Source organism: Styela clava, chromosome 14, assembly GCF_964204865.1.
Source record: "Styela clava chromosome 14, kaStyClav1.hap1.2, whole genome shotgun sequence".
In the NCBI taxonomy this organism is placed as follows: domain Eukaryota; kingdom Metazoa; phylum Chordata; class Ascidiacea; order Stolidobranchia; family Styelidae; genus Styela; species Styela clava.
Window position 1 is genome coordinate 4,928,631 of NC_135263.1, and position 18,530 is coordinate 4,947,160.

Sequence of the window (18,530 nt, forward strand, 5' to 3'; positions counted from 1 at the left end):
GCCTTTCGTAGACAGAGTTTTTTTTTTGGTGCGACCCGCGTCATCACAGGCCCATAGAGGTTGCACACCCCAGATCTAGAATGCCAATAGGTCCACCTTTTTTTCTAAAAAAGTATTTGTAAATTGATTCTACGCTTCTTGTGGAAAAACAGTAAATTTTTCAAGATTTGCTGAATTTGAAGTTTTCTTGAATCTTGTGATATAGCTGGATCCCTCTGAGTTTTCATTGGTTTTGGCAGAGGTAAAAAAGACAAGAATGGGTTGGCTGAATATCACAATATTCCAAAAACGAGTTCCCGCAAACTCGCTGAATTCCACCATTGTTTTGTCTATATTTCAGTCGGCAAGTTCTAATGCAAATTAAAAAAATTTAGGATTAAATTTGTTTTTATTTCGCTGCAATTCTGTAATATGAATAGGGGTTGCGTGTTTCAAGTACGTGTGGCCAAAAAGAAAAGTGATCATACCACACAATCAGAATATAATTTTCCTATTATTCCGAGGGAGAAGAAAGGCGATAAGACATACTTGTTATGAGATTTGTTATCGGTAGTATATTAATAATGGATCTAAGTTATCAATCTCTGTTGCTTCAAACGACATGTGTTGAAATAGCATTATTTATTAACGCTACAACGAATTATTTTATATAGTGTCTTTGTGCATTCAAGCAACAGACTTTGGGACTATTAATTAATATATATAGTGTCCAAAATCCTCTAATAACTTCTGTCGTTGATAGTCTCTTCAGTAATTGTCAAACAACTCCATAGATATTTTGGATCAACAAAATGGTTAACATTAAACAAAAATGCATATATATCTATAATGGAGAAATGCGAAAGTAAGAGCCTTTGGAAAAGTGCATTTGAAAAGTGAGGCAGAATGCTTACTATTCGGGGGGCATAAATCTCTGTTTCTCACAAAGGTGCTTTGATTTCACGCTAATCTTCTGAAAAGCATTGTAAAGTAACGAGGTTAATTATTTATTTAGGTGGATAAGATAGCTATTGAAACAACGGGAAGTAAAACAAAGATAACTAGAAGGCTATGGATGGCATAGTCATAGTCATAGTCATGTTTATTTTTTCCATCCAGTAAAAAAAGTTAACATGCAAAATTAAGACGAATAAATAATATTGAATACACATTTCACTGGGGAAGGGAAGCCGCGGGGAACCAAAGCTGGTTATCAAGCAGCGACACCCAAGGTTCAAATATCTAAAATCTAAATAAACATTAGCCAAGTTTAGCAACTTGCACTGTTGATTTTGATAACACAAAATCTTAAATACCACAATATTTCTATAAATCTAATCTGCTGATCTGTCTTGTTGAAAAAATACCTTTCGGTTCTAATATTAAAAAGAAAATTCACTTTGCGTGGACAAAAATCCCGATTCGAGAGCGTCCGAGACATGAGGATGAATGTTGAAATTTTGGAAAAAAAAATGGAAAAAAGTACAAAGGAAAAGATACTTTTATAATCAAAATTTGAAGGCATGATATTCAATAGAAAGTTAGAGATTTTTGTTTCAACCCTTTAGGTTGAAACCCTCGATTTATAACTTCTATGCTAACAAAACAATCAAACGAGAACGATATAGAATGCGGTTGATTTGATACAGGCGGGAAGGCAATTTTAATGTAATGAAGTAAGTATATGGGATTTTAATAGGTATTCCGACTGAAAAATGCTAAAAAAGCTAAACTTTTAGTTTAAGATTTAGATTTAGTTTAAACAGAATCCGAAATTTTCCATTGTATAATTAATTCATTGATATGTTATTGCATCGAGTATTGCTGACGCATCTGGGCTTGTGGTCCGGTATCTGTACTAAACGAAATTTAAAACTTTAACATATATGTATATGAAATATTCTTGATCTTGGTTAACATTGCTAGGTAAATAAAATTTTATACGGCGTTTTTATACTTTCATTTTAAACGAGATTCTATTGTATACACACATTCATTGTCAGTTGAGCGTATTCCACTAACCATGTGTAGTTAACGACTCTCTCGCAGGTAGCCGGCAACTATAGATCAGATATTGCAATCTTACTCGCAATGTATAATATTACTCGACGAAGTTTCTGCTTGGATGACCACCAAAGACATTAGTCTTCGTAATAAGGAACTTAAAGCTAGTTTGTAATACTTGCAGTGTAGATGTAGTAATTCAATGTACAACGTATCGATATCTAATTAGATTCGTTCTACACTTAGCTGGATCAGATTTGAATTGTGATTTATTAAGCTTGTGCCATAGTTGTACGTTGCTTGTATACGGTTCACACACTGCTACATAAATAAAAACTGTTTTTTGAATTTGTAAATAGTGTACTATTCAAAAATTAGTCAAATATCAAGCACCATTTACAACTATAATTATCCCCAATTCGATTTTAAAAAGTAGGTAGCATAGATAGCCCAAACATGGCCCATCTCTCCAAAAGATTCGGCGGGAAAATAGAAAAGTTTACAAGCTAGCCCTTAATATCGTATTCTCTGAGTAAACAAAAATTGTCAATATTAAGAAATTACTGCATTTATCATCAAAAGGTCACAAAACTGACAAACCTTGCTAAACATTCATTTTTGTAGACTTGCGCCGTGATATTTCTGAGCTGAGAGTGGAGTCAGCAAATTCAAATGGAATTTCTAGCCTTAGTACCTCTTTACTTGAAGGAACTTAGGTTCACTATAGTAAACATTAAGCTGCCCACACTATTAAAAATAAAGTAAAAGTAATGGCATTAAACGGTTATTGTAATGAAAATAGCTTGAATTAGTAAATACTATTGAAAAATGGAGCAAATTCTTTACAATTTTATAGTATTGTTTTTGTGTATGATTTTATAAAAAAATCTACATGGAGAGTTTTCATTCAAGTATAAGCCATGGATGATGATGTTTTGGTTGGAGTATCAATAATTACTTTGAATGGAATTTGAAAATAATAAATGTGTATAAAATATAATTATGAAGTCTAACTAGCCAGTGTGTGCTATCAGACTCGAAATACATGCACATCTGGTAATAAGCACAAAATATTAAGTTTAAAATGTGTATATACAGACACTTTTTATTGAATATTAGAATATTTCTCACCAGGAGTTTCTTACATTCGTTTGATATTTCAAACTGTTTTGACAATATTTGATTCGAATGAAATTGAGTATTGAGACTTTTACATTTCTCTTTGAACAGGTTTTTACAAAAATGTTTTTAATTTTGACTTAGTCGGTTACAAGATTTGTGACAAGGAAAATATGGCTGGTGTTTCCAACAGTGATGAGGGTTATATTCTAGCTCATCCTTCTCAACTAAAAGATGTGAAGAGAAAATGTGAAAATATAAAAAAATTCAAGATATGGATGCTTACACTAAAACGTTTGGATTCTAGATATATAAAAGATTTGGAATATTGTTTAGAAAGGTGTTTACTGAACGATGTCAGTATTCGAGAATGTTTTAAAGATCCTGGTCAACTACATAAAGTACTTCGAGCAATGAAGAACAATAAGTTAGTCAATAAGGTGGGTTACATCTGGCATTACTACTAGTTCACATAGTATAACACTTTCCTCATTACTTATCGATCTTAAGATCGGTAAGTATATTGATAGGTATTTGTCTGTATGTATGTCTGTCTGTATGTATGTCTGTCTGTGTGTCTGTTAGATGCACGCGATATCTCACGAAAGCGAGATTGAATCTGCTCCAGATTTTGCATGTGCATTCATCTTATCTCGGACCAGAAGCCTATTGATTTTGGGCGAATTATGTCGTATAATTAGCGAGTTATCAATCAATTATTGATATAGTGATCTAGATTTTTGTAAAGCGAGAGAATTTTGAAACCCGCCGAGTGTGTGTGTGCGATGCGCAGTGCGCAAGTTACAAGAGCGGATGAATCGAAACTGCAGTTTCTGTTTCGGGGGATCCCCTAACTATCGATCGATAAGTCTTCGGTTTCCAACTGATATTCTCGTTTATTCATTGGAAAGAAATTCAAATAGACAGTTTTATCACAAAGAAATCCATGGTGTTTTGTCCAATTACCAATCTAGCTAACAGCAATCCTTTGGCAAGTTATCATCACCTACAGCAGCAGCGGTTCCCAAATAAGAGCCTGTGGCCCACCAAGGGTGCCACAGAATATTTTGAGAGGGTCCACAGTGCTATGCACAAAACTGATTTCACTTTTTCCTCGACGGAAAACCCCCCTTTTCTTTTTCATTGCTTGTTAAATATACTTCACATCACAAGATATTTTCGCCTTTTTAAGTATGAATTGTTTAAATATAAAGGGATTCAGATAATCAAAATACCATTATAAATACCACCAGAATAACAAACAGGTGGGCCATGATAGCTAAAAGTCTCCAGAAGCAGGGCATTAGCCATAAAAAAAAATTGGGAACTGCTTGCCTACAGTATTTAAACTTGCTAACCAGTATAGAGGAGGCTTGAAATCATTCACTCGAGTTGGACCTGGATCATCATTCCTCAAACACTCAATTCATCGAAATGTAATAACTCAGACTTGCCATCAACTGGCCAGTGAGACTCAACCTAGGGTTTAACTCAATTCTTGACTCAATACACAAAAGACACATTGCTCACAGGAAGGTGCAGAAACTTTGAATCACGGCTTTTAATTTCATCGTGACACATTAGCTGCAATTTTTATAGGTCATCAACAGGAATTTGAATGATTAAAGCGCAATGGTTTTTTATCAATTTTTTTCATAAAATTGTACTAATATTTTCAGGACAATCAAATACAGCTAGACATCAGAGAGAATGGAATAAACTTTGATTGTATCATCACTTTGCGTAAATTGATTAAAAAAGAAAGTATATCAGCTCTAGACTTTCCTGAAGATCTCAAAATGGAGTTTGCAACAGCTATTTTAGAAGCCGTACATAGTGTTTCAAATGAGGTATTTTTTATGCTGTTTTACATTTGTTTTTACATTTTGCATCATTTACGATCATTTTACGTAATCTGCTATACTCAAAAGAATTAATTAAAATATATAGGGGGATATTGAAGGTTGAAAATTGTGCATGATATGAACTGATTACGGTACATTTTAATATTAATTATATTTTAACTTGAAGTGATTTTGAATGGTTTCACTTTTGGTCTGTTGAATATTATGCACATATTCATTCTTCCGAAAACAAATAACTGGCTAAGGAACCCCATACACGACATAGACCGGTAACTGGACGAGAGGCCGTGGTTCGTCATATGATTATAGCGTCTCATCACCTTTCCTCTTCCCCTGGATAAATATGTAAATCCTATTCTATATGTTACACAAGTTTTTTCTTTCTAGATGTCTGTACTCAGCATGAAATGGGCTGTTTTGAGTGAAGCAAGCATCACCTATTTACATGCAATGCTGCATGAAAAAAGAATTACAAAATATCTTAGCTTAGCTGGATGTCGTGGTGAACATGGCCTACTACTCAAGCATCACTTAAAACTTCTAAAGAGAGAAGCCTCCAAACAGGTCAGATATAAACTTGTTGAACAATTCAATATTGTTTTCAGACCGAGAAGAGAAAAAACAAGAAACCCATTAATTTTATTTTGTTTGTTCCAATCAGCTGTGATTGACAAAGGAACTCCCTAGATCGCCATCAGTTATGTATAGACATCCAAAAATGGCTGTATATACATATTGAGTTGGCTCTAAATGCTTATAATTTCGTATTTACATAACTGAAATGGCTCTAAATGTGTATTGAGTTGGCTGTACGCGTATATGCATATAACATCAGCTGTTGTATATTGGGATGACTATATATGCATATCACATTGGCTGTGTGTGTGCATCCCTTAAATGGCTGTATATACCTATAATTATGTATGTACATCACTTAAATGGCTTAATATGTATATTGAGTTGGCTGTATATGCATATGACATTGATTTTTTGTGTTATACGTAAGTGACTCTGTATATTGAGTTGGCTGTATATGCATATGAAAATTGACATTTATATATTGGGTTGGCTCTGTTTACTTATAGCATTGGCTGCATATGCATATTTGGTTGACTATATATGTAATTGAGTTGGTCAGGTGTGTATATATTTGGCTGTATATGTATATTACATTACCAATCCCATTTCCTAGCTATATCATGGCGTTTACGCTTTTCTGGCATCTGACTGCCTCCCATGAATGTAATTATAAATCTTAATGTTTTTAACTGTAGTATGAAGAACAATAATTTGCAAATTCAAAATAAGATCTTTGCCTTACAGAGGGAACTCAATACAGAGTGGTTTCCCGTCTACAATGAAGTTGATGATCCATATGTAGCAGTAAGTTAACTTTTTATTGAGATAGGAGAAGATTTATACTTTTGAGTCACATGGGTAGAGTTTTATTTTCAATTGAACTAAAATATCAACTCTAAAATTACCATAAATCACCAGTGGATGGAGGTAAAATTAGAGTCTCTAAATCTAAAATACCAGTAGCTTATTAGAATTTCAACATTTAATTCGTAATCATATATTTCCCAAGGGGGGGAAAAGTCAATATGGCTTAAGCATATGGCAAACTGCTCTATTCTATTTTTGGTAACAGGGTACTTAATTCGGCGCTCCAAAAGTGTGTGTACCAATATGTAGGTAACTAATTTTGTTCGCCTACTTTACATCAAGTTGTATAAAGGGACTGAAACCTATGGGCAGTGGGTATATTTATTCACTTGGCTAATACAGACAATCACTGAATTTGTAATAGAACTAAAATAAGGAAAATCGGAAAAAAATTATGGCCTAACCCTAACCTGGTACACACACTACAGCAGTACCCTCAGGCCTCAATCCAGCTCTTGGAAGCCATAACTGACAAGCGGTAATATAATTTAATTGGTGATACCTTCAAACTTACTGATACATTATAACATAGGAAGATAGGATGTTGCAAATTAATTTGAGGAGAAGATGAAACCGTTATTGCCAATCCATGTGTAGGAATAGTTACGGTAATCAGTTATTTGTTTCAGATTCATGGACTTGATACCGAAGGAAGTCACAATTGACCAGAGGTTACTTACAAAATTCTCTTCTTGATTAGTTTATCACTGTACAATATTTCAGATAACAAAGCTTCCTCCCAGATTGTCTTCTATGTATTTGGCATTAGAGTCTGGAAACGTGTTCAAGATGGGATACCAGGCAAAAAAGACTGTCACAAAAAAATTGAAAAAGATGAAAAATTCTGTGGCTAAAAAATCAAAGGTAGAAGATAGCTTGAAACTATTTATTGAAGGTCTCCATTTAATTCGATGCAGTATATGAAAATAACAATCTTGGTCACCTAAATAACTGAACTAACCATTTTAATTTTTCTGAGTTTCACATTTAATTGCTTGATCGAGCAATTATGGTAGTTAAAATAAAATATATTATTTTTAACTTCAAAGTATGAAAGTTGTATGCTTCATTCTTATACAGAAGTGGTTCTCAACCTTTTACAGACTGCGTACCACTCATTTTATGTGTTTTTTATAATGGCCGCATTACACTGACGAACCCTCTTTTTTGTGGGTGGGGAACAATGACACAAGAAAGACGCTATAAGAGTAATTATAACGTGGCATTACATCCATTTTTAGAGTTTCGTGCAAACTTTCAACATATTAATTATATGCGGTAACAACGTTTTAATTGCATGCAAAATCGCACTGTGACATAAAACGCAAAACAGGCAAAAAAATGTCTGTAATGTTTTGTTTTAAGTGGTCAGTAGCAGGCAAAGGGTGATCTCTAAAGACAAGGACTGGTAGCGCTATAAACGCCATATGCGTACCACAGGTTGAGAACCACTGCTACACAGTAATACTTATTTGATTAATTCTATTAAACAGTGTTAGTGGGGTTCGAGTTGGACCCGGCTTATTATTTATTAAAGTGACTTGAGTCATGTAAACTGAATGACTCGGTCCCATTATTAACTGACTGCTAGTGAAAATTAACTCGGTGACTGACTTGATTTCAGACTTGACTTGCGACTCAATAGTCTATTCTTATATAAATGAAATCCGTTTTAATGGGGTGTTGTTATATTTTTTTTTCATATATTTTTTCATTCATGAATTTATCTTTTAATCTGAACTATTTTAAATACTTTAGAAACATCAATCAAGTGAAGAGCAAATCAGAATGTCTGACTTAAAGGTAAATCTGAAGACAGGATAAGATTGATTTTATATTAAATGAATGTCAAACAACTTTAATTTTGTTACTACTGTCTTGCAACTTCCGAGATATATTACTCAGACCTATCTGCTTACTACTACAATTACTATGAGTAAATTACTGGCCCCAGATGACAAATCTCAACTAAACTTAGTATTATTATAATTAATCTGAGTGGTTGTTGAACATATATGTTGCCAGATTGAAAATATCAAGGTTTAAACAGTGTCTTTCTTGCCACAGTCAGGAGTAATGATATTGTATAGAGGGCTTTAAATCAGTGGTTCCCAACCTTTCACGGCTCATGGTCTTCTTTCGGAAGCTTTTATCATGAGCAATTCATGCTCAACACCCCGAGAAATACCCTTATCAAGCAATGAAACTAGGAAAAACAGGGAATTTTCATGTAAAGAGAAAAGTAAAATCACTTTTGCGCCTAGCATTGTGGCTCCCTTGGGGGGCCACGGGCCCCCACTTGGGAACCGCTGCTTTGAATCAAACTGGCCCTCTTAGAATGAGTGGCTGCTTGTCTGGAGCCTTTATGACAGTGGTTCTTAAACTTTCTGAGTTTTATGAATACTCGCGACCCAATCCTAAAAAACGCAAAATGTGTTTTTAATGTTAGTACAGTTTGACTCAAATACAGACAACTATTTATTAGAAACAGTCCATTGACTCAGTGAGATTGATGAAACTGAAATTTCCTTTTTCATTATATCTTCAATACACAGCTCTATTTTACTTAACGCAATACACAAGTTGTCACTGGTATCGAAGCGATTGCGAGCTTAGTTTTGATAACCGTCAGTGCCAAATATCCTCGCTCGCACAAGTGCCTTGTCGCGAATTGTAGCAGAAAAGGCGTCTGCTGTCCGTCGCAAACACGACATCCTAGCTGGCCTTCGGTATCTCTCGCAATATACAACTTTTTACTCGTCACATGTGCACGCACTGCCTCGTTCGCGGTAAATGGTGCCTCGAGATGAAGTCACATTTTCTCTAGATATTGAATAATCTAATGTCGAGAAGCGAGCTTTTTCATTGCGTCGTCTATTACAATTTTCATTACCAAAAAGACACCCATTTTTGGTTATTTTAATCCACTAAGACGACATTCCATGCGGTCAACACAACGACAAGCGACGTGCATGGTTACCGATACCATAAAAATAATACACGTGACTGGCATATCAGAATTGTGATGTAACAATGAGCTCAAGACAGTTCTTTCCGTGAATGAAATTTTTTATTTCATTATTTTTAAATACCAGAGTTTAGAAGCTAAATTGAAACATTGGGAAAGCTGAAAATTCGTCCTTCTCCTCTTAGATTGCCCTTGCATTGACGACCTTGTCGCGACCCATTTTTAAACCTTCCGCGACCCATGTTTGGGTCGCGACCAATACTTTAAGAACCACTGCTTTATGAAGTGGATGATTAACCCTTTATGTGCAAACAATGTGAAACAGTATATTTTTCAACATATTTGAATTTTCCTTGATAGGTGGATGAACACTCTGATGACCATCAGAACTCAACTGATGATAATTTAGACCAATCGTCAGATGAAGAAAATTTAGATTATGTAAATGAACATTCAGAGGTATATTTGAAATATTTATATACTTTTTTTAAACAGCAAAACAGTTGGTTGAACGCTTTATTGTGGAGCTTTCAAAGTTAAACTGTACAATGAAGGCAACAAATGCAAAATTGCAAATTGTAGCTATTCTAAGATTCTGCTAGTTCTCCTGTTGAGGATACATAGAGCTCTGCTGCTATGACCAAAACGATGTCATTTACCAATTTTTTTTCACTAAAGAACGTTGTCAGGGCATGATTAGGTTGAGACACTAGTGAAAATATATTGAATTTTTTTAAAAGCTCAGCAAATTACATCACTTGGCTGATACCGACTGAGTTTTATGTATTCTCTATATGAATAAACATGGTGGCAATCATGCATTGTTAGTTCTTGATTTTTCAGAAAAAAATTTCCCGTTATTAATAATTATATATTTACTTTATTTTCAGATAGTAAATGGCTCTTCAAACTTGGAAGAAGAATTGAAAGGTACTATTATATCTCTCTTATTTAACTATTATGAATCATGAATTTCTTTATTTTTCGAATGTTCTTGCAGGCTTAGAGAATTTGGACTTGGAGAAAATTGATCCAAGTTTGAAGCATGTCAGAGGCGGAAATCAGTCAATTACTGTAAATATACAACAATATGTTGCCCGAGGTAAATAAATTTTTTTGATTTTTTTATGAAAATAACTACAGGACTAGATAACAGACCTGTGACGAGCAATTCTCTGGAGTTTAATAATAATCCCATTGAGCTCAAGGATATCAAAAAAACAGACTCTGATTTTCAATTAATAAAATTAGGACTGTAACTTTAGGTTCAAAGAAAATTTCCCCCCAGACATTTACCAACATTACCAGAAATACCAAATTTTAGTACTCCCGTAGTATGTGTACTAGGTTAGGGTTATGACATAATTTTATTCCAATATTCCTTATTACTGTCTGTGTTGGCCAAGTGAATATACCCCCTGCCCATAAACTCCCGTCCATTTACAAAACTTGATGTGAATTAGGCGAAAAAAATAGTTACCACCATGTTGGTACACATACTTCTGGAGCACCCAAATTTCTGATTATGTTTTTTTTAAATATTTGCTGATAACAAGTTACAAGAGTAAAAAACTCGCTCAAGATGAATAAAAAATGCTCAAATGTAAATGTCAAAGCCTTGGCAAGACCTATAAGACCCAGAGCATCCCTAACATAGGATGTCAACTTGAATGGGCCGACATGCTAAACAACCATAAAGCCATAAATAATATATGTTCGATTTTTTACAGGTGACATCCATGATGTTAAAGCACAAAATGTTGCTTATGATAATGCACGGGTGACCGCAACTGGAAGTTCTACCTTTATGCCAAGTAAGATTAAGATTTGATCACTTGAGATATTTGGATATAATTTTCAAAGAGGAATAAATTATATTGAAATAACACATATATTTGTGTATAATTAAATATCCAATTTAAATAAAAAAGAAAGTTGATTAATGTAATGTTTGAAAACCCTTACCTATCTGTAATACAACATGTTATAATAATTGTATACCCTCTTGGCGGTGTGGCACACCACACATCCTATTGACTTTTCCATCCCCTGGATAAATATGTAAATCATATTTTATATGGAGTACGGTAGTATATGGTAAATTGTGTCTTGGCTCAGTTTGTGATGCCTAATGCCATGCCACGAGATATTCTATTGAATCCAATTTTTCATATTTGGACATGTTCAAAATTTTATTGTTATGTAGTGTACGATACAATATATTTTTGCTCAAGGACAAATTAGAAACACTGAGTATCCACAGATTGAATATTCCGAACAGGATGAGAGGTTACTACCAGAACTACCTGGTTTGAATGAGGTAATAGTATTGTCTTTATAGATATTTTGGCGCTCCAGAAGTGTGTGTACCAATATGGAGGTAATTTTGTTCGACTATTTTACATCAAGTTGTGTGAATGGACTGAAACTTATGGGCAGGGGGTATGTTCACTTGGCTAACTAGGCAGTCGCGAACTTGTAATGGAAATAATATAAAGAAAATCTGAATAGAATTATGGCCTAACCCTAACCTGGTACACACACTACAGGTGTAGCGATATTTTATCCAACATTAAAATATGCAATGATTGATTGATGCTATCAAGCTTATACCAAGTTTCAAATACAGCTCTGAATTGGTCTGTTACTGCCGCTGATAAATCTTGTATCAATTGATCTTGTATTAATAAAAGTATTAATTCTTCATATATATACGAGCTTTGGAATCTTTCGAAACTGGGTAAATAGGTTTAAATTTCTGATATACATACAAACCATAAAGTCAACCAAAATTTCTTTTAAAATCAGAGTTTGCTACGGAAAATAAGCAATCATTGAGAATTTAAGAAATTAATGTTGTATCAACTTAATGTATATATATGATTTTATATTAGTTTAGATATGCAAAATTTTGATAACAGTTCAATTTATTATTTATTTTATCAAAAAAAAAAAAAGAATCCTCTAGTCGAGACAACCCTCACTCTTCACACAATCGCCCACAGGATTCAAACTTGTAAAACCGTTAAGGGTAATGAGTGGTGTAAGCATGTCATAATGCATCTCTTGCCATGTTTATTAACAACTTATACAAGGAATTATAATTTTTTCAGTCACCAGAACAAAGACAACAAAATATCCCCACTCAATCTGAGCCGAAAATTAAAACAGTAACAAAATGTACCAAACAAGATTCGGTGAAAATTAAGTCTGGGACACATGTTTCAACACAGTCGAAAGATGACAAAAGTGCGAATGGTAATAACTTTTGGATATTTAGTTTTTGATTATATTAAAATTAAATGACTATTTTGATTTATATTGACTATAAATAAGTCGGCTAAAAATATAACTAATAGGGTGAACCACAGCCTCTCGTTCTGTTACCAGTCTATGCCGAGTATAAGAATCCCTGACCAATTATTAGATTTGACTAATGGTTGTGCTGACTCTCTCACTAGGCCAAGGAGTGTAGCAATCCTCTTGTACATAATTATTAGTTTTTGGGTGGGGGTGTACCAGACTATGGGTGAATGGAAAAAAGGTTGCTGAGTGCTGAATTAGTATTTCAATTAAGGGGTAATAGTGACTTTCTGATAACAGGCAATGAAACACCAGTCAACACACAACAAAAGAAAAATGTTCCTTCATCTCCGCATAAAAGTAATTTATCTTTTGATGAAGGGAATTTGGCTTGCACAGAACAAAGCAATGATGCCGATTTACAGCCAACAGCAATTTATATAAAGCATGACAATACAGGAATACATGCTTATAAACATTCTCAGGGCAAAGAATCCTCAATGGATGGTAATTTTCCAATTTAGTATTTTTCGAATGCCAAGTGTGGTTCAAATGTGGTTAGTCTAGTAACTTGAATAGTTACTGTGAGTACGGTATGTACATTCGAACTGTTTTATTTTTGGATCTAGTCATCTTCCATCAGTTTTAAAATGATCCAAACCTATTTGTGAAATTATTAGTGGAATGAATTAAATGGATGTTTACCTTTCCATAAGTCATATTCTGACTATCTGACTTTGACATAGCTAGTGAAATATATAAATATTACCTATGTAAATATGAACAGGTCAAATTCCAGGATTTACTTACTGCTGGATGTTCAGTAAACTATGTAATGTTGGAAAGCTCAACAGAAAGATATTATATTTGCTCAAGCATTCATTGTTTTTCATTTTATTTGTGTTGGTAAAATAAATTATAAAATAATACCACCTACTCAATTTTAGATACATAATAGGGAATTTGTAACTAATCTGTGATGGCTGGTTAGCAGTGCTGAACGTTCAGAATATGCTTGCTAGTTCACCTCTGATCCCTTGTGGGGGTTCATTGGAATACTGTGGTAGATAGTTATATGTGATGAAATTGACGTTAGCACTGGTCATTTACGACTTCCTTCACCATCCAACAAAAAAAATATGAAACAATGAACTATTCCCATATCTGACAGGGACTGGCAATAGTATGAGAGGCTGTGGTTTGCCATATGATTAAACTATCATATCAGCTTTCCTGCCCTTAAGGATAAACATCTGAAATTCTTTCTTAAAATTTTTGCAGATAAAATTTCAACTAAAACAATACTGGAAGACAATGATGTTCAAGATGGTTATAAACACCAGGAAATTGTCATACAAGAACCTATAAAAGACAAATCTCTCGAACATGAAGCCACCTGCCCCTCAACAATCTTTCAAAAAAAATTTCCAAATGAGGAAGAGGTTCAAGGCAGAACAAAACAAAATAATTCAACCAGTCAAAATAACGAGATCGAGCAAAAGGTAATTCAACACAAATGGTACCTTTTAAACTCTGCTAAAGAGAAAATTATTATTTTGAGTCATTTATGTCCATAAATCAATTTTATTTTCAGAATGAAGTTAATTGTCAGTAGAGGTATTAGGAGTGGAAAATTCAATAACTATATAATTGGTTATCTTCTGAGGGCATGTCCACCATTATCAAATAACGCTAGTGTCACAAATGTGTACTTTATATTCGACCTTGAATATGTAAACCTTTATGTTTCGATTTTCAATATTTGATTATCGATTATTGTGTGTTGGTTTACATCATGTGGGGATAATTATGTGCAAGAGGATTGCTTGAATCTTCGCCGCAGTAGGGTGGTTCACCTAACTGCTGGTCGGTTACGGCTTCCTCTATCATCAAGTTCATGCATCTGAAACAAATAACTCGCTGTCTTACAGCTTTCCGCTCCCACAAGATAAATAGGTAAATCCTATCCTATGGCAAGTCTTGAATACATTTACAATTGTTTGCAGATCACTGAACAGAGGCAAAGCTGTCCTCCTGAGCTACAATCAACTCATGCAAAAACAAATTCCAGATATAGACCAACTGAAAACACCAACTTATTGACTACAACAGATAGCAATGATGGTGCTTCGTATTTTCAAGACAATAAATCTGGTGGTGAGTTCAATTTTATGACGAAAGTTTGTTGGTATTTACTTGTTGTTGTAACCATTTGAACGGTATTTTTATTTTTATATCATAAATTAATGGATAACCAGCAGCTCACTCAATAAACCAATTCAGGGGCGTGCAACTTTATTACAAGAGGGCAAATAACTGGGTGAAACTACGAGCCGCATCTTTTTTCTACATCGGCTTTCTAGTAGTTGCAGGCACAAGAATTTTTGTTATTGATCTTATGACATGTGTTGTTCGCTCCGCACAAGGCGTCATGGGCATAGATAATAAGTTGGACTCATAGACTTTGCGACGCAGTTGCAAGGGGATTGGAATCACTCGCACATACCAGATCAAACTCAATTAAAAACTCGTTTCGCGGGTTGCACATCATACAAAATTTTTTGTGGGGAATAATTAACCACATCATCAATTTAAAGATATTTCACCAAATTTTCTGAATAGGAGATATATGGGCAGTATTGTATAAAGGAGGGTGGAGATCTCTTTTGTTGCCAAAAGTTAAGACTCTGACTGACAATAGCAAAAAATTGTGCGCTATTTATTTTTCATTTCCATTTTGTACCTAGTAGTTGTTGCCTGTTGCCTGTTCCACCTTTATAATTTATTATGGACAACAGAAAGTCTGTTACTGATATTTTACTTTTGTGTTGCAGAAGAAGTTGACGAAAATATAACATCGAAAGATAATGGGACTTTCATTAATTCCCATCAAAGAATTCAACGAATGAATGTGCAAGAAAATCTTTCTGATGATCGAAGTTATCTTGAACTTACCCCATTGCTCCCTACAAAACTACCCTTGAACGGTGACAATGCAAAAACAGTACTTGGGCATGAAAAAATAAATACTAATATTAGGAAAGAAGAAGAATCAGATGAAACTGTAGCACTTGTAATGAGCAAAATTGTAGTGAAATCAGCAAGTATAAAAAGAAATAAAACACTGTCTAAAGTTACCAACATAGATGCAAATTACAACATAATTCCATTTTTGGGTGAAGATGGCGAAATCATTAACGATACAAAAATGATTCCAGAAAAACAAAATAAAAATCTCGATAGTGTTTTGAACAGAACTGCTTCGCATAAATATGAAAAAACAACGCTTCCTAGGAATGCTTCACAACCTATTGAGAATGTGGCAACACCAAAAACTAACAAACTCAAAGAAAATTGTTTTCAAGTAACGGAAGCTTCTCAAGTGCAGAGAAAAGCTGCAACGCTACCAAGAAAGTCATCCAATATTCAAAATGATACCATACATGATGGAAGTGGAAAAGTTGCCTCGATATTGGAGCAAGAAAATAAAAATGGTCAGTTGTAAAGTGTGATTACAGATAGAATATATGCTTTTGGGGGGTGAAAAAATTCATTGATGTCCAGCAGTCATGTGAACCACTGATTGTGAGGAACACAGTAATTCTCATTGGATGTGATGATTGTGCCCAATTCAAAATTGTAGTGGTAGTGTTGCAACATTCATCAAAAACATTTCAAGTCTTTTTTATGAGGTAATTACATCTATCAAAACCTAAGACTTAGACAACATGCTACTGATACATAGGATGCTTCTATCTGAGATCTTTCTTGTAAAGATACTCCTTGGTATGGGGATAACACAATTGATCAGAATCAACCTGCCAGCCGTTTCTTCATGCTAAGAATAAATCCTATTGATTTCTTAAGGTCGGAGACATCCAGGTACAGTCAAAAAAACTGAATCTATGAAGCAGACACCTTCAACATTACCTGAACCCCTCAAAAGAAATTTTTCAACAAGAATTTCAAGAACTGAACCTCAATATTTGCCAAAAGAAAGTAATGCGGCAGAAAGTTTAGCCTTTTTCTTTTCAATACTCATCATTATTATCGTAGTTGGAAACCTCGTAAATCTGAATGGTCATGTTAATACATTGCAACACTATTGTATAAACTATATCGGCAGTGCACAACTGGTTTAGTTGCTTTGCAGCAAACCTACTGCACATATGACAGCCCAAGAAAGCATGTAAATATGTATAAGAATTCCTGTTTCATCCTTGAGTTATTCACTCATATTTCAACCATGCAATATAGAGCAGAAATACGAAACAATGATAGAGTTTTAAACCATTTGTTGGGCGGACTGTCCCTTTTAATCAGCTTTTGTTTCACCGATTTTTTGTTTCAAAATTTATAAAATTGATGTACTAAATTTCTACAATTTACAGTCGTTCACAGCGAAGAAGCTTCCAAATTGATATCAACAAGACAGAAATCTGTTAAGGACAGCACTTCTATATTTGAATCTTCTTCATATGGTATTATTTGTTTGTATTTTTATATTAATATATTCAAATTATTTATGAAAAGTGGTGATACTTATGAAACTCCTCATGTAGCTCATAGTGCCAATTGTTTGGACCTACATAAAGCCTAAATAACGTCACTGGTTATTATGTAATGAAATTTGTGCTGAATTTTTTACGCTTATTTTGAAAGTGGTTTCGGGGTTTGGTGCTTGACAACTGGTTTTCATGTTTCATAAGGCGTTTACGCTTATTTTGAAAGTGGTTTCGGGGTTTGGTGCTTGACAACTGGTTTTCATGTTTCATAAGGCGAGAAGTACATGCTATTCAGTTCATACTGCCTCTTGGTATTTAAAGCTCTCCAATTTGATTGAATTTTGTAGAATCAAACGCTGATGCTGGTCATTCAGCAGAAGTTGCAGAGGTAATAGCGAAAAAACAATTGTCTGTGAAAGAACGTGCTGCCATGTATCAGTCATCTTTGAAAAGTAAGTCTGTCTAATACAGTTACAAAAAAACAGTAGCTAATGGTTCGATGGCTACCTTGTTTGGAGTGGGAAACCACTAGTGCCAAGAACTACTGAAACTGTATAGCATTGGAAATCTTTGGTTTGCTTAGTAATCTTCCTTCTAGGGTTATTTTTGAATAATTTTAATAGATCTGAGTTTCAATTTTATCTTAAACCAGGTATGACAATCAAAAGTAAAAATACAGACTCGAAGTTTTAGCACTATTAACAGTATTGCTTTTTAATCGAATAGCGACTTCTAATTATGGATTAACAGCGTGTGTGGTTCTAAAAAGTCATCAATTTCCTCTTTTTATAAAAAGTAATTTGATTTCATTCTTTACTGAAAATATCTTTTAAATGTTTCACAGGGAAGAAAAATTAACACACATTTTCACTGAGATCATCCTACAACTTTCTATGCAACATGATCAATAGTTACAATTTTACGCCATTGCCAACTTCCTTCAAAAAAGCCAACTTTTGTTTCAAACATTGTTATACTTGAATATGTTGATAGCCATATCTTTTATGTATTTACTACAATTATCCTTATTTTAGTGTTATCTTTTTATGCAGTGGGATTTTGTGCTATTTTTATGAAGCTCAAATCAAAAAGGTGTCTTTAAAACTGTGTGATTATTATTTCCTTTTGAATGCGAATAGGCCAAATTGAACTCGCCTCACAAAATCAGTTCAAATATACGTTTCACCCTACTCCATTATGGGTGCCTCTGCTCAATAACCAAATTTGGTTTCTCGCGGCTCCCCTCACCCTGAAATGCTTTTCGTTTATTTATTGCAATTTGTACATCAAGTGTGCTTTTTCGTATGAGAAAATAAACTACTGATTTTTGACGAAAACTCT

At 34.1% G+C, this 18,530-nt stretch overlaps 1 protein-coding gene across 4 annotated transcripts; it reads left to right on the forward strand.

Annotated features, from left to right (window-relative positions):
- The first annotated feature begins 3,219 nt into the window (after window positions 1-3,219).
- On the forward strand, window positions 3,220-18,526 carry LOC120341495 (uncharacterized). 4 transcript variants are annotated; one of them, XM_039410015.2, is made up of 20 exons: window positions 3,220-3,542; window positions 4,782-4,952; window positions 5,355-5,531; window positions 6,291-6,350; window positions 7,137-7,277; window positions 8,172-8,216; window positions 9,742-9,840; window positions 10,272-10,311; window positions 10,382-10,483; window positions 11,112-11,195; window positions 11,616-11,701; window positions 12,495-12,639; window positions 12,985-13,191; window positions 13,966-14,186; window positions 14,691-14,841; window positions 15,519-16,178; window positions 16,552-16,683; window positions 17,076-17,165; window positions 17,537-17,641; window positions 18,034-18,526. In XM_039410015.2, the coding sequence occupies exons 1-20, from the start codon at window positions 3,276-3,278 to the stop codon at window positions 18,045-18,047; spliced, it is 2,997 nt and encodes a 998-aa protein (XP_039265949.2). In that variant the 5' UTR covers window positions 3,220-3,275; the 3' UTR covers window positions 18,048-18,526. The 4 variants fall into 4 exon arrangements, with proteins under 4 accessions (XP_039265949.2, XP_077976346.1, XP_039265947.2 ...); XM_078120220.1 differs by having other exon boundaries at window positions 15,522-16,178; XM_039410013.2 differs by lacking the exon at window positions 16,552-16,683.
- The last annotated feature ends 4 nt before the right edge of the window (window positions 18,527-18,530 follow it).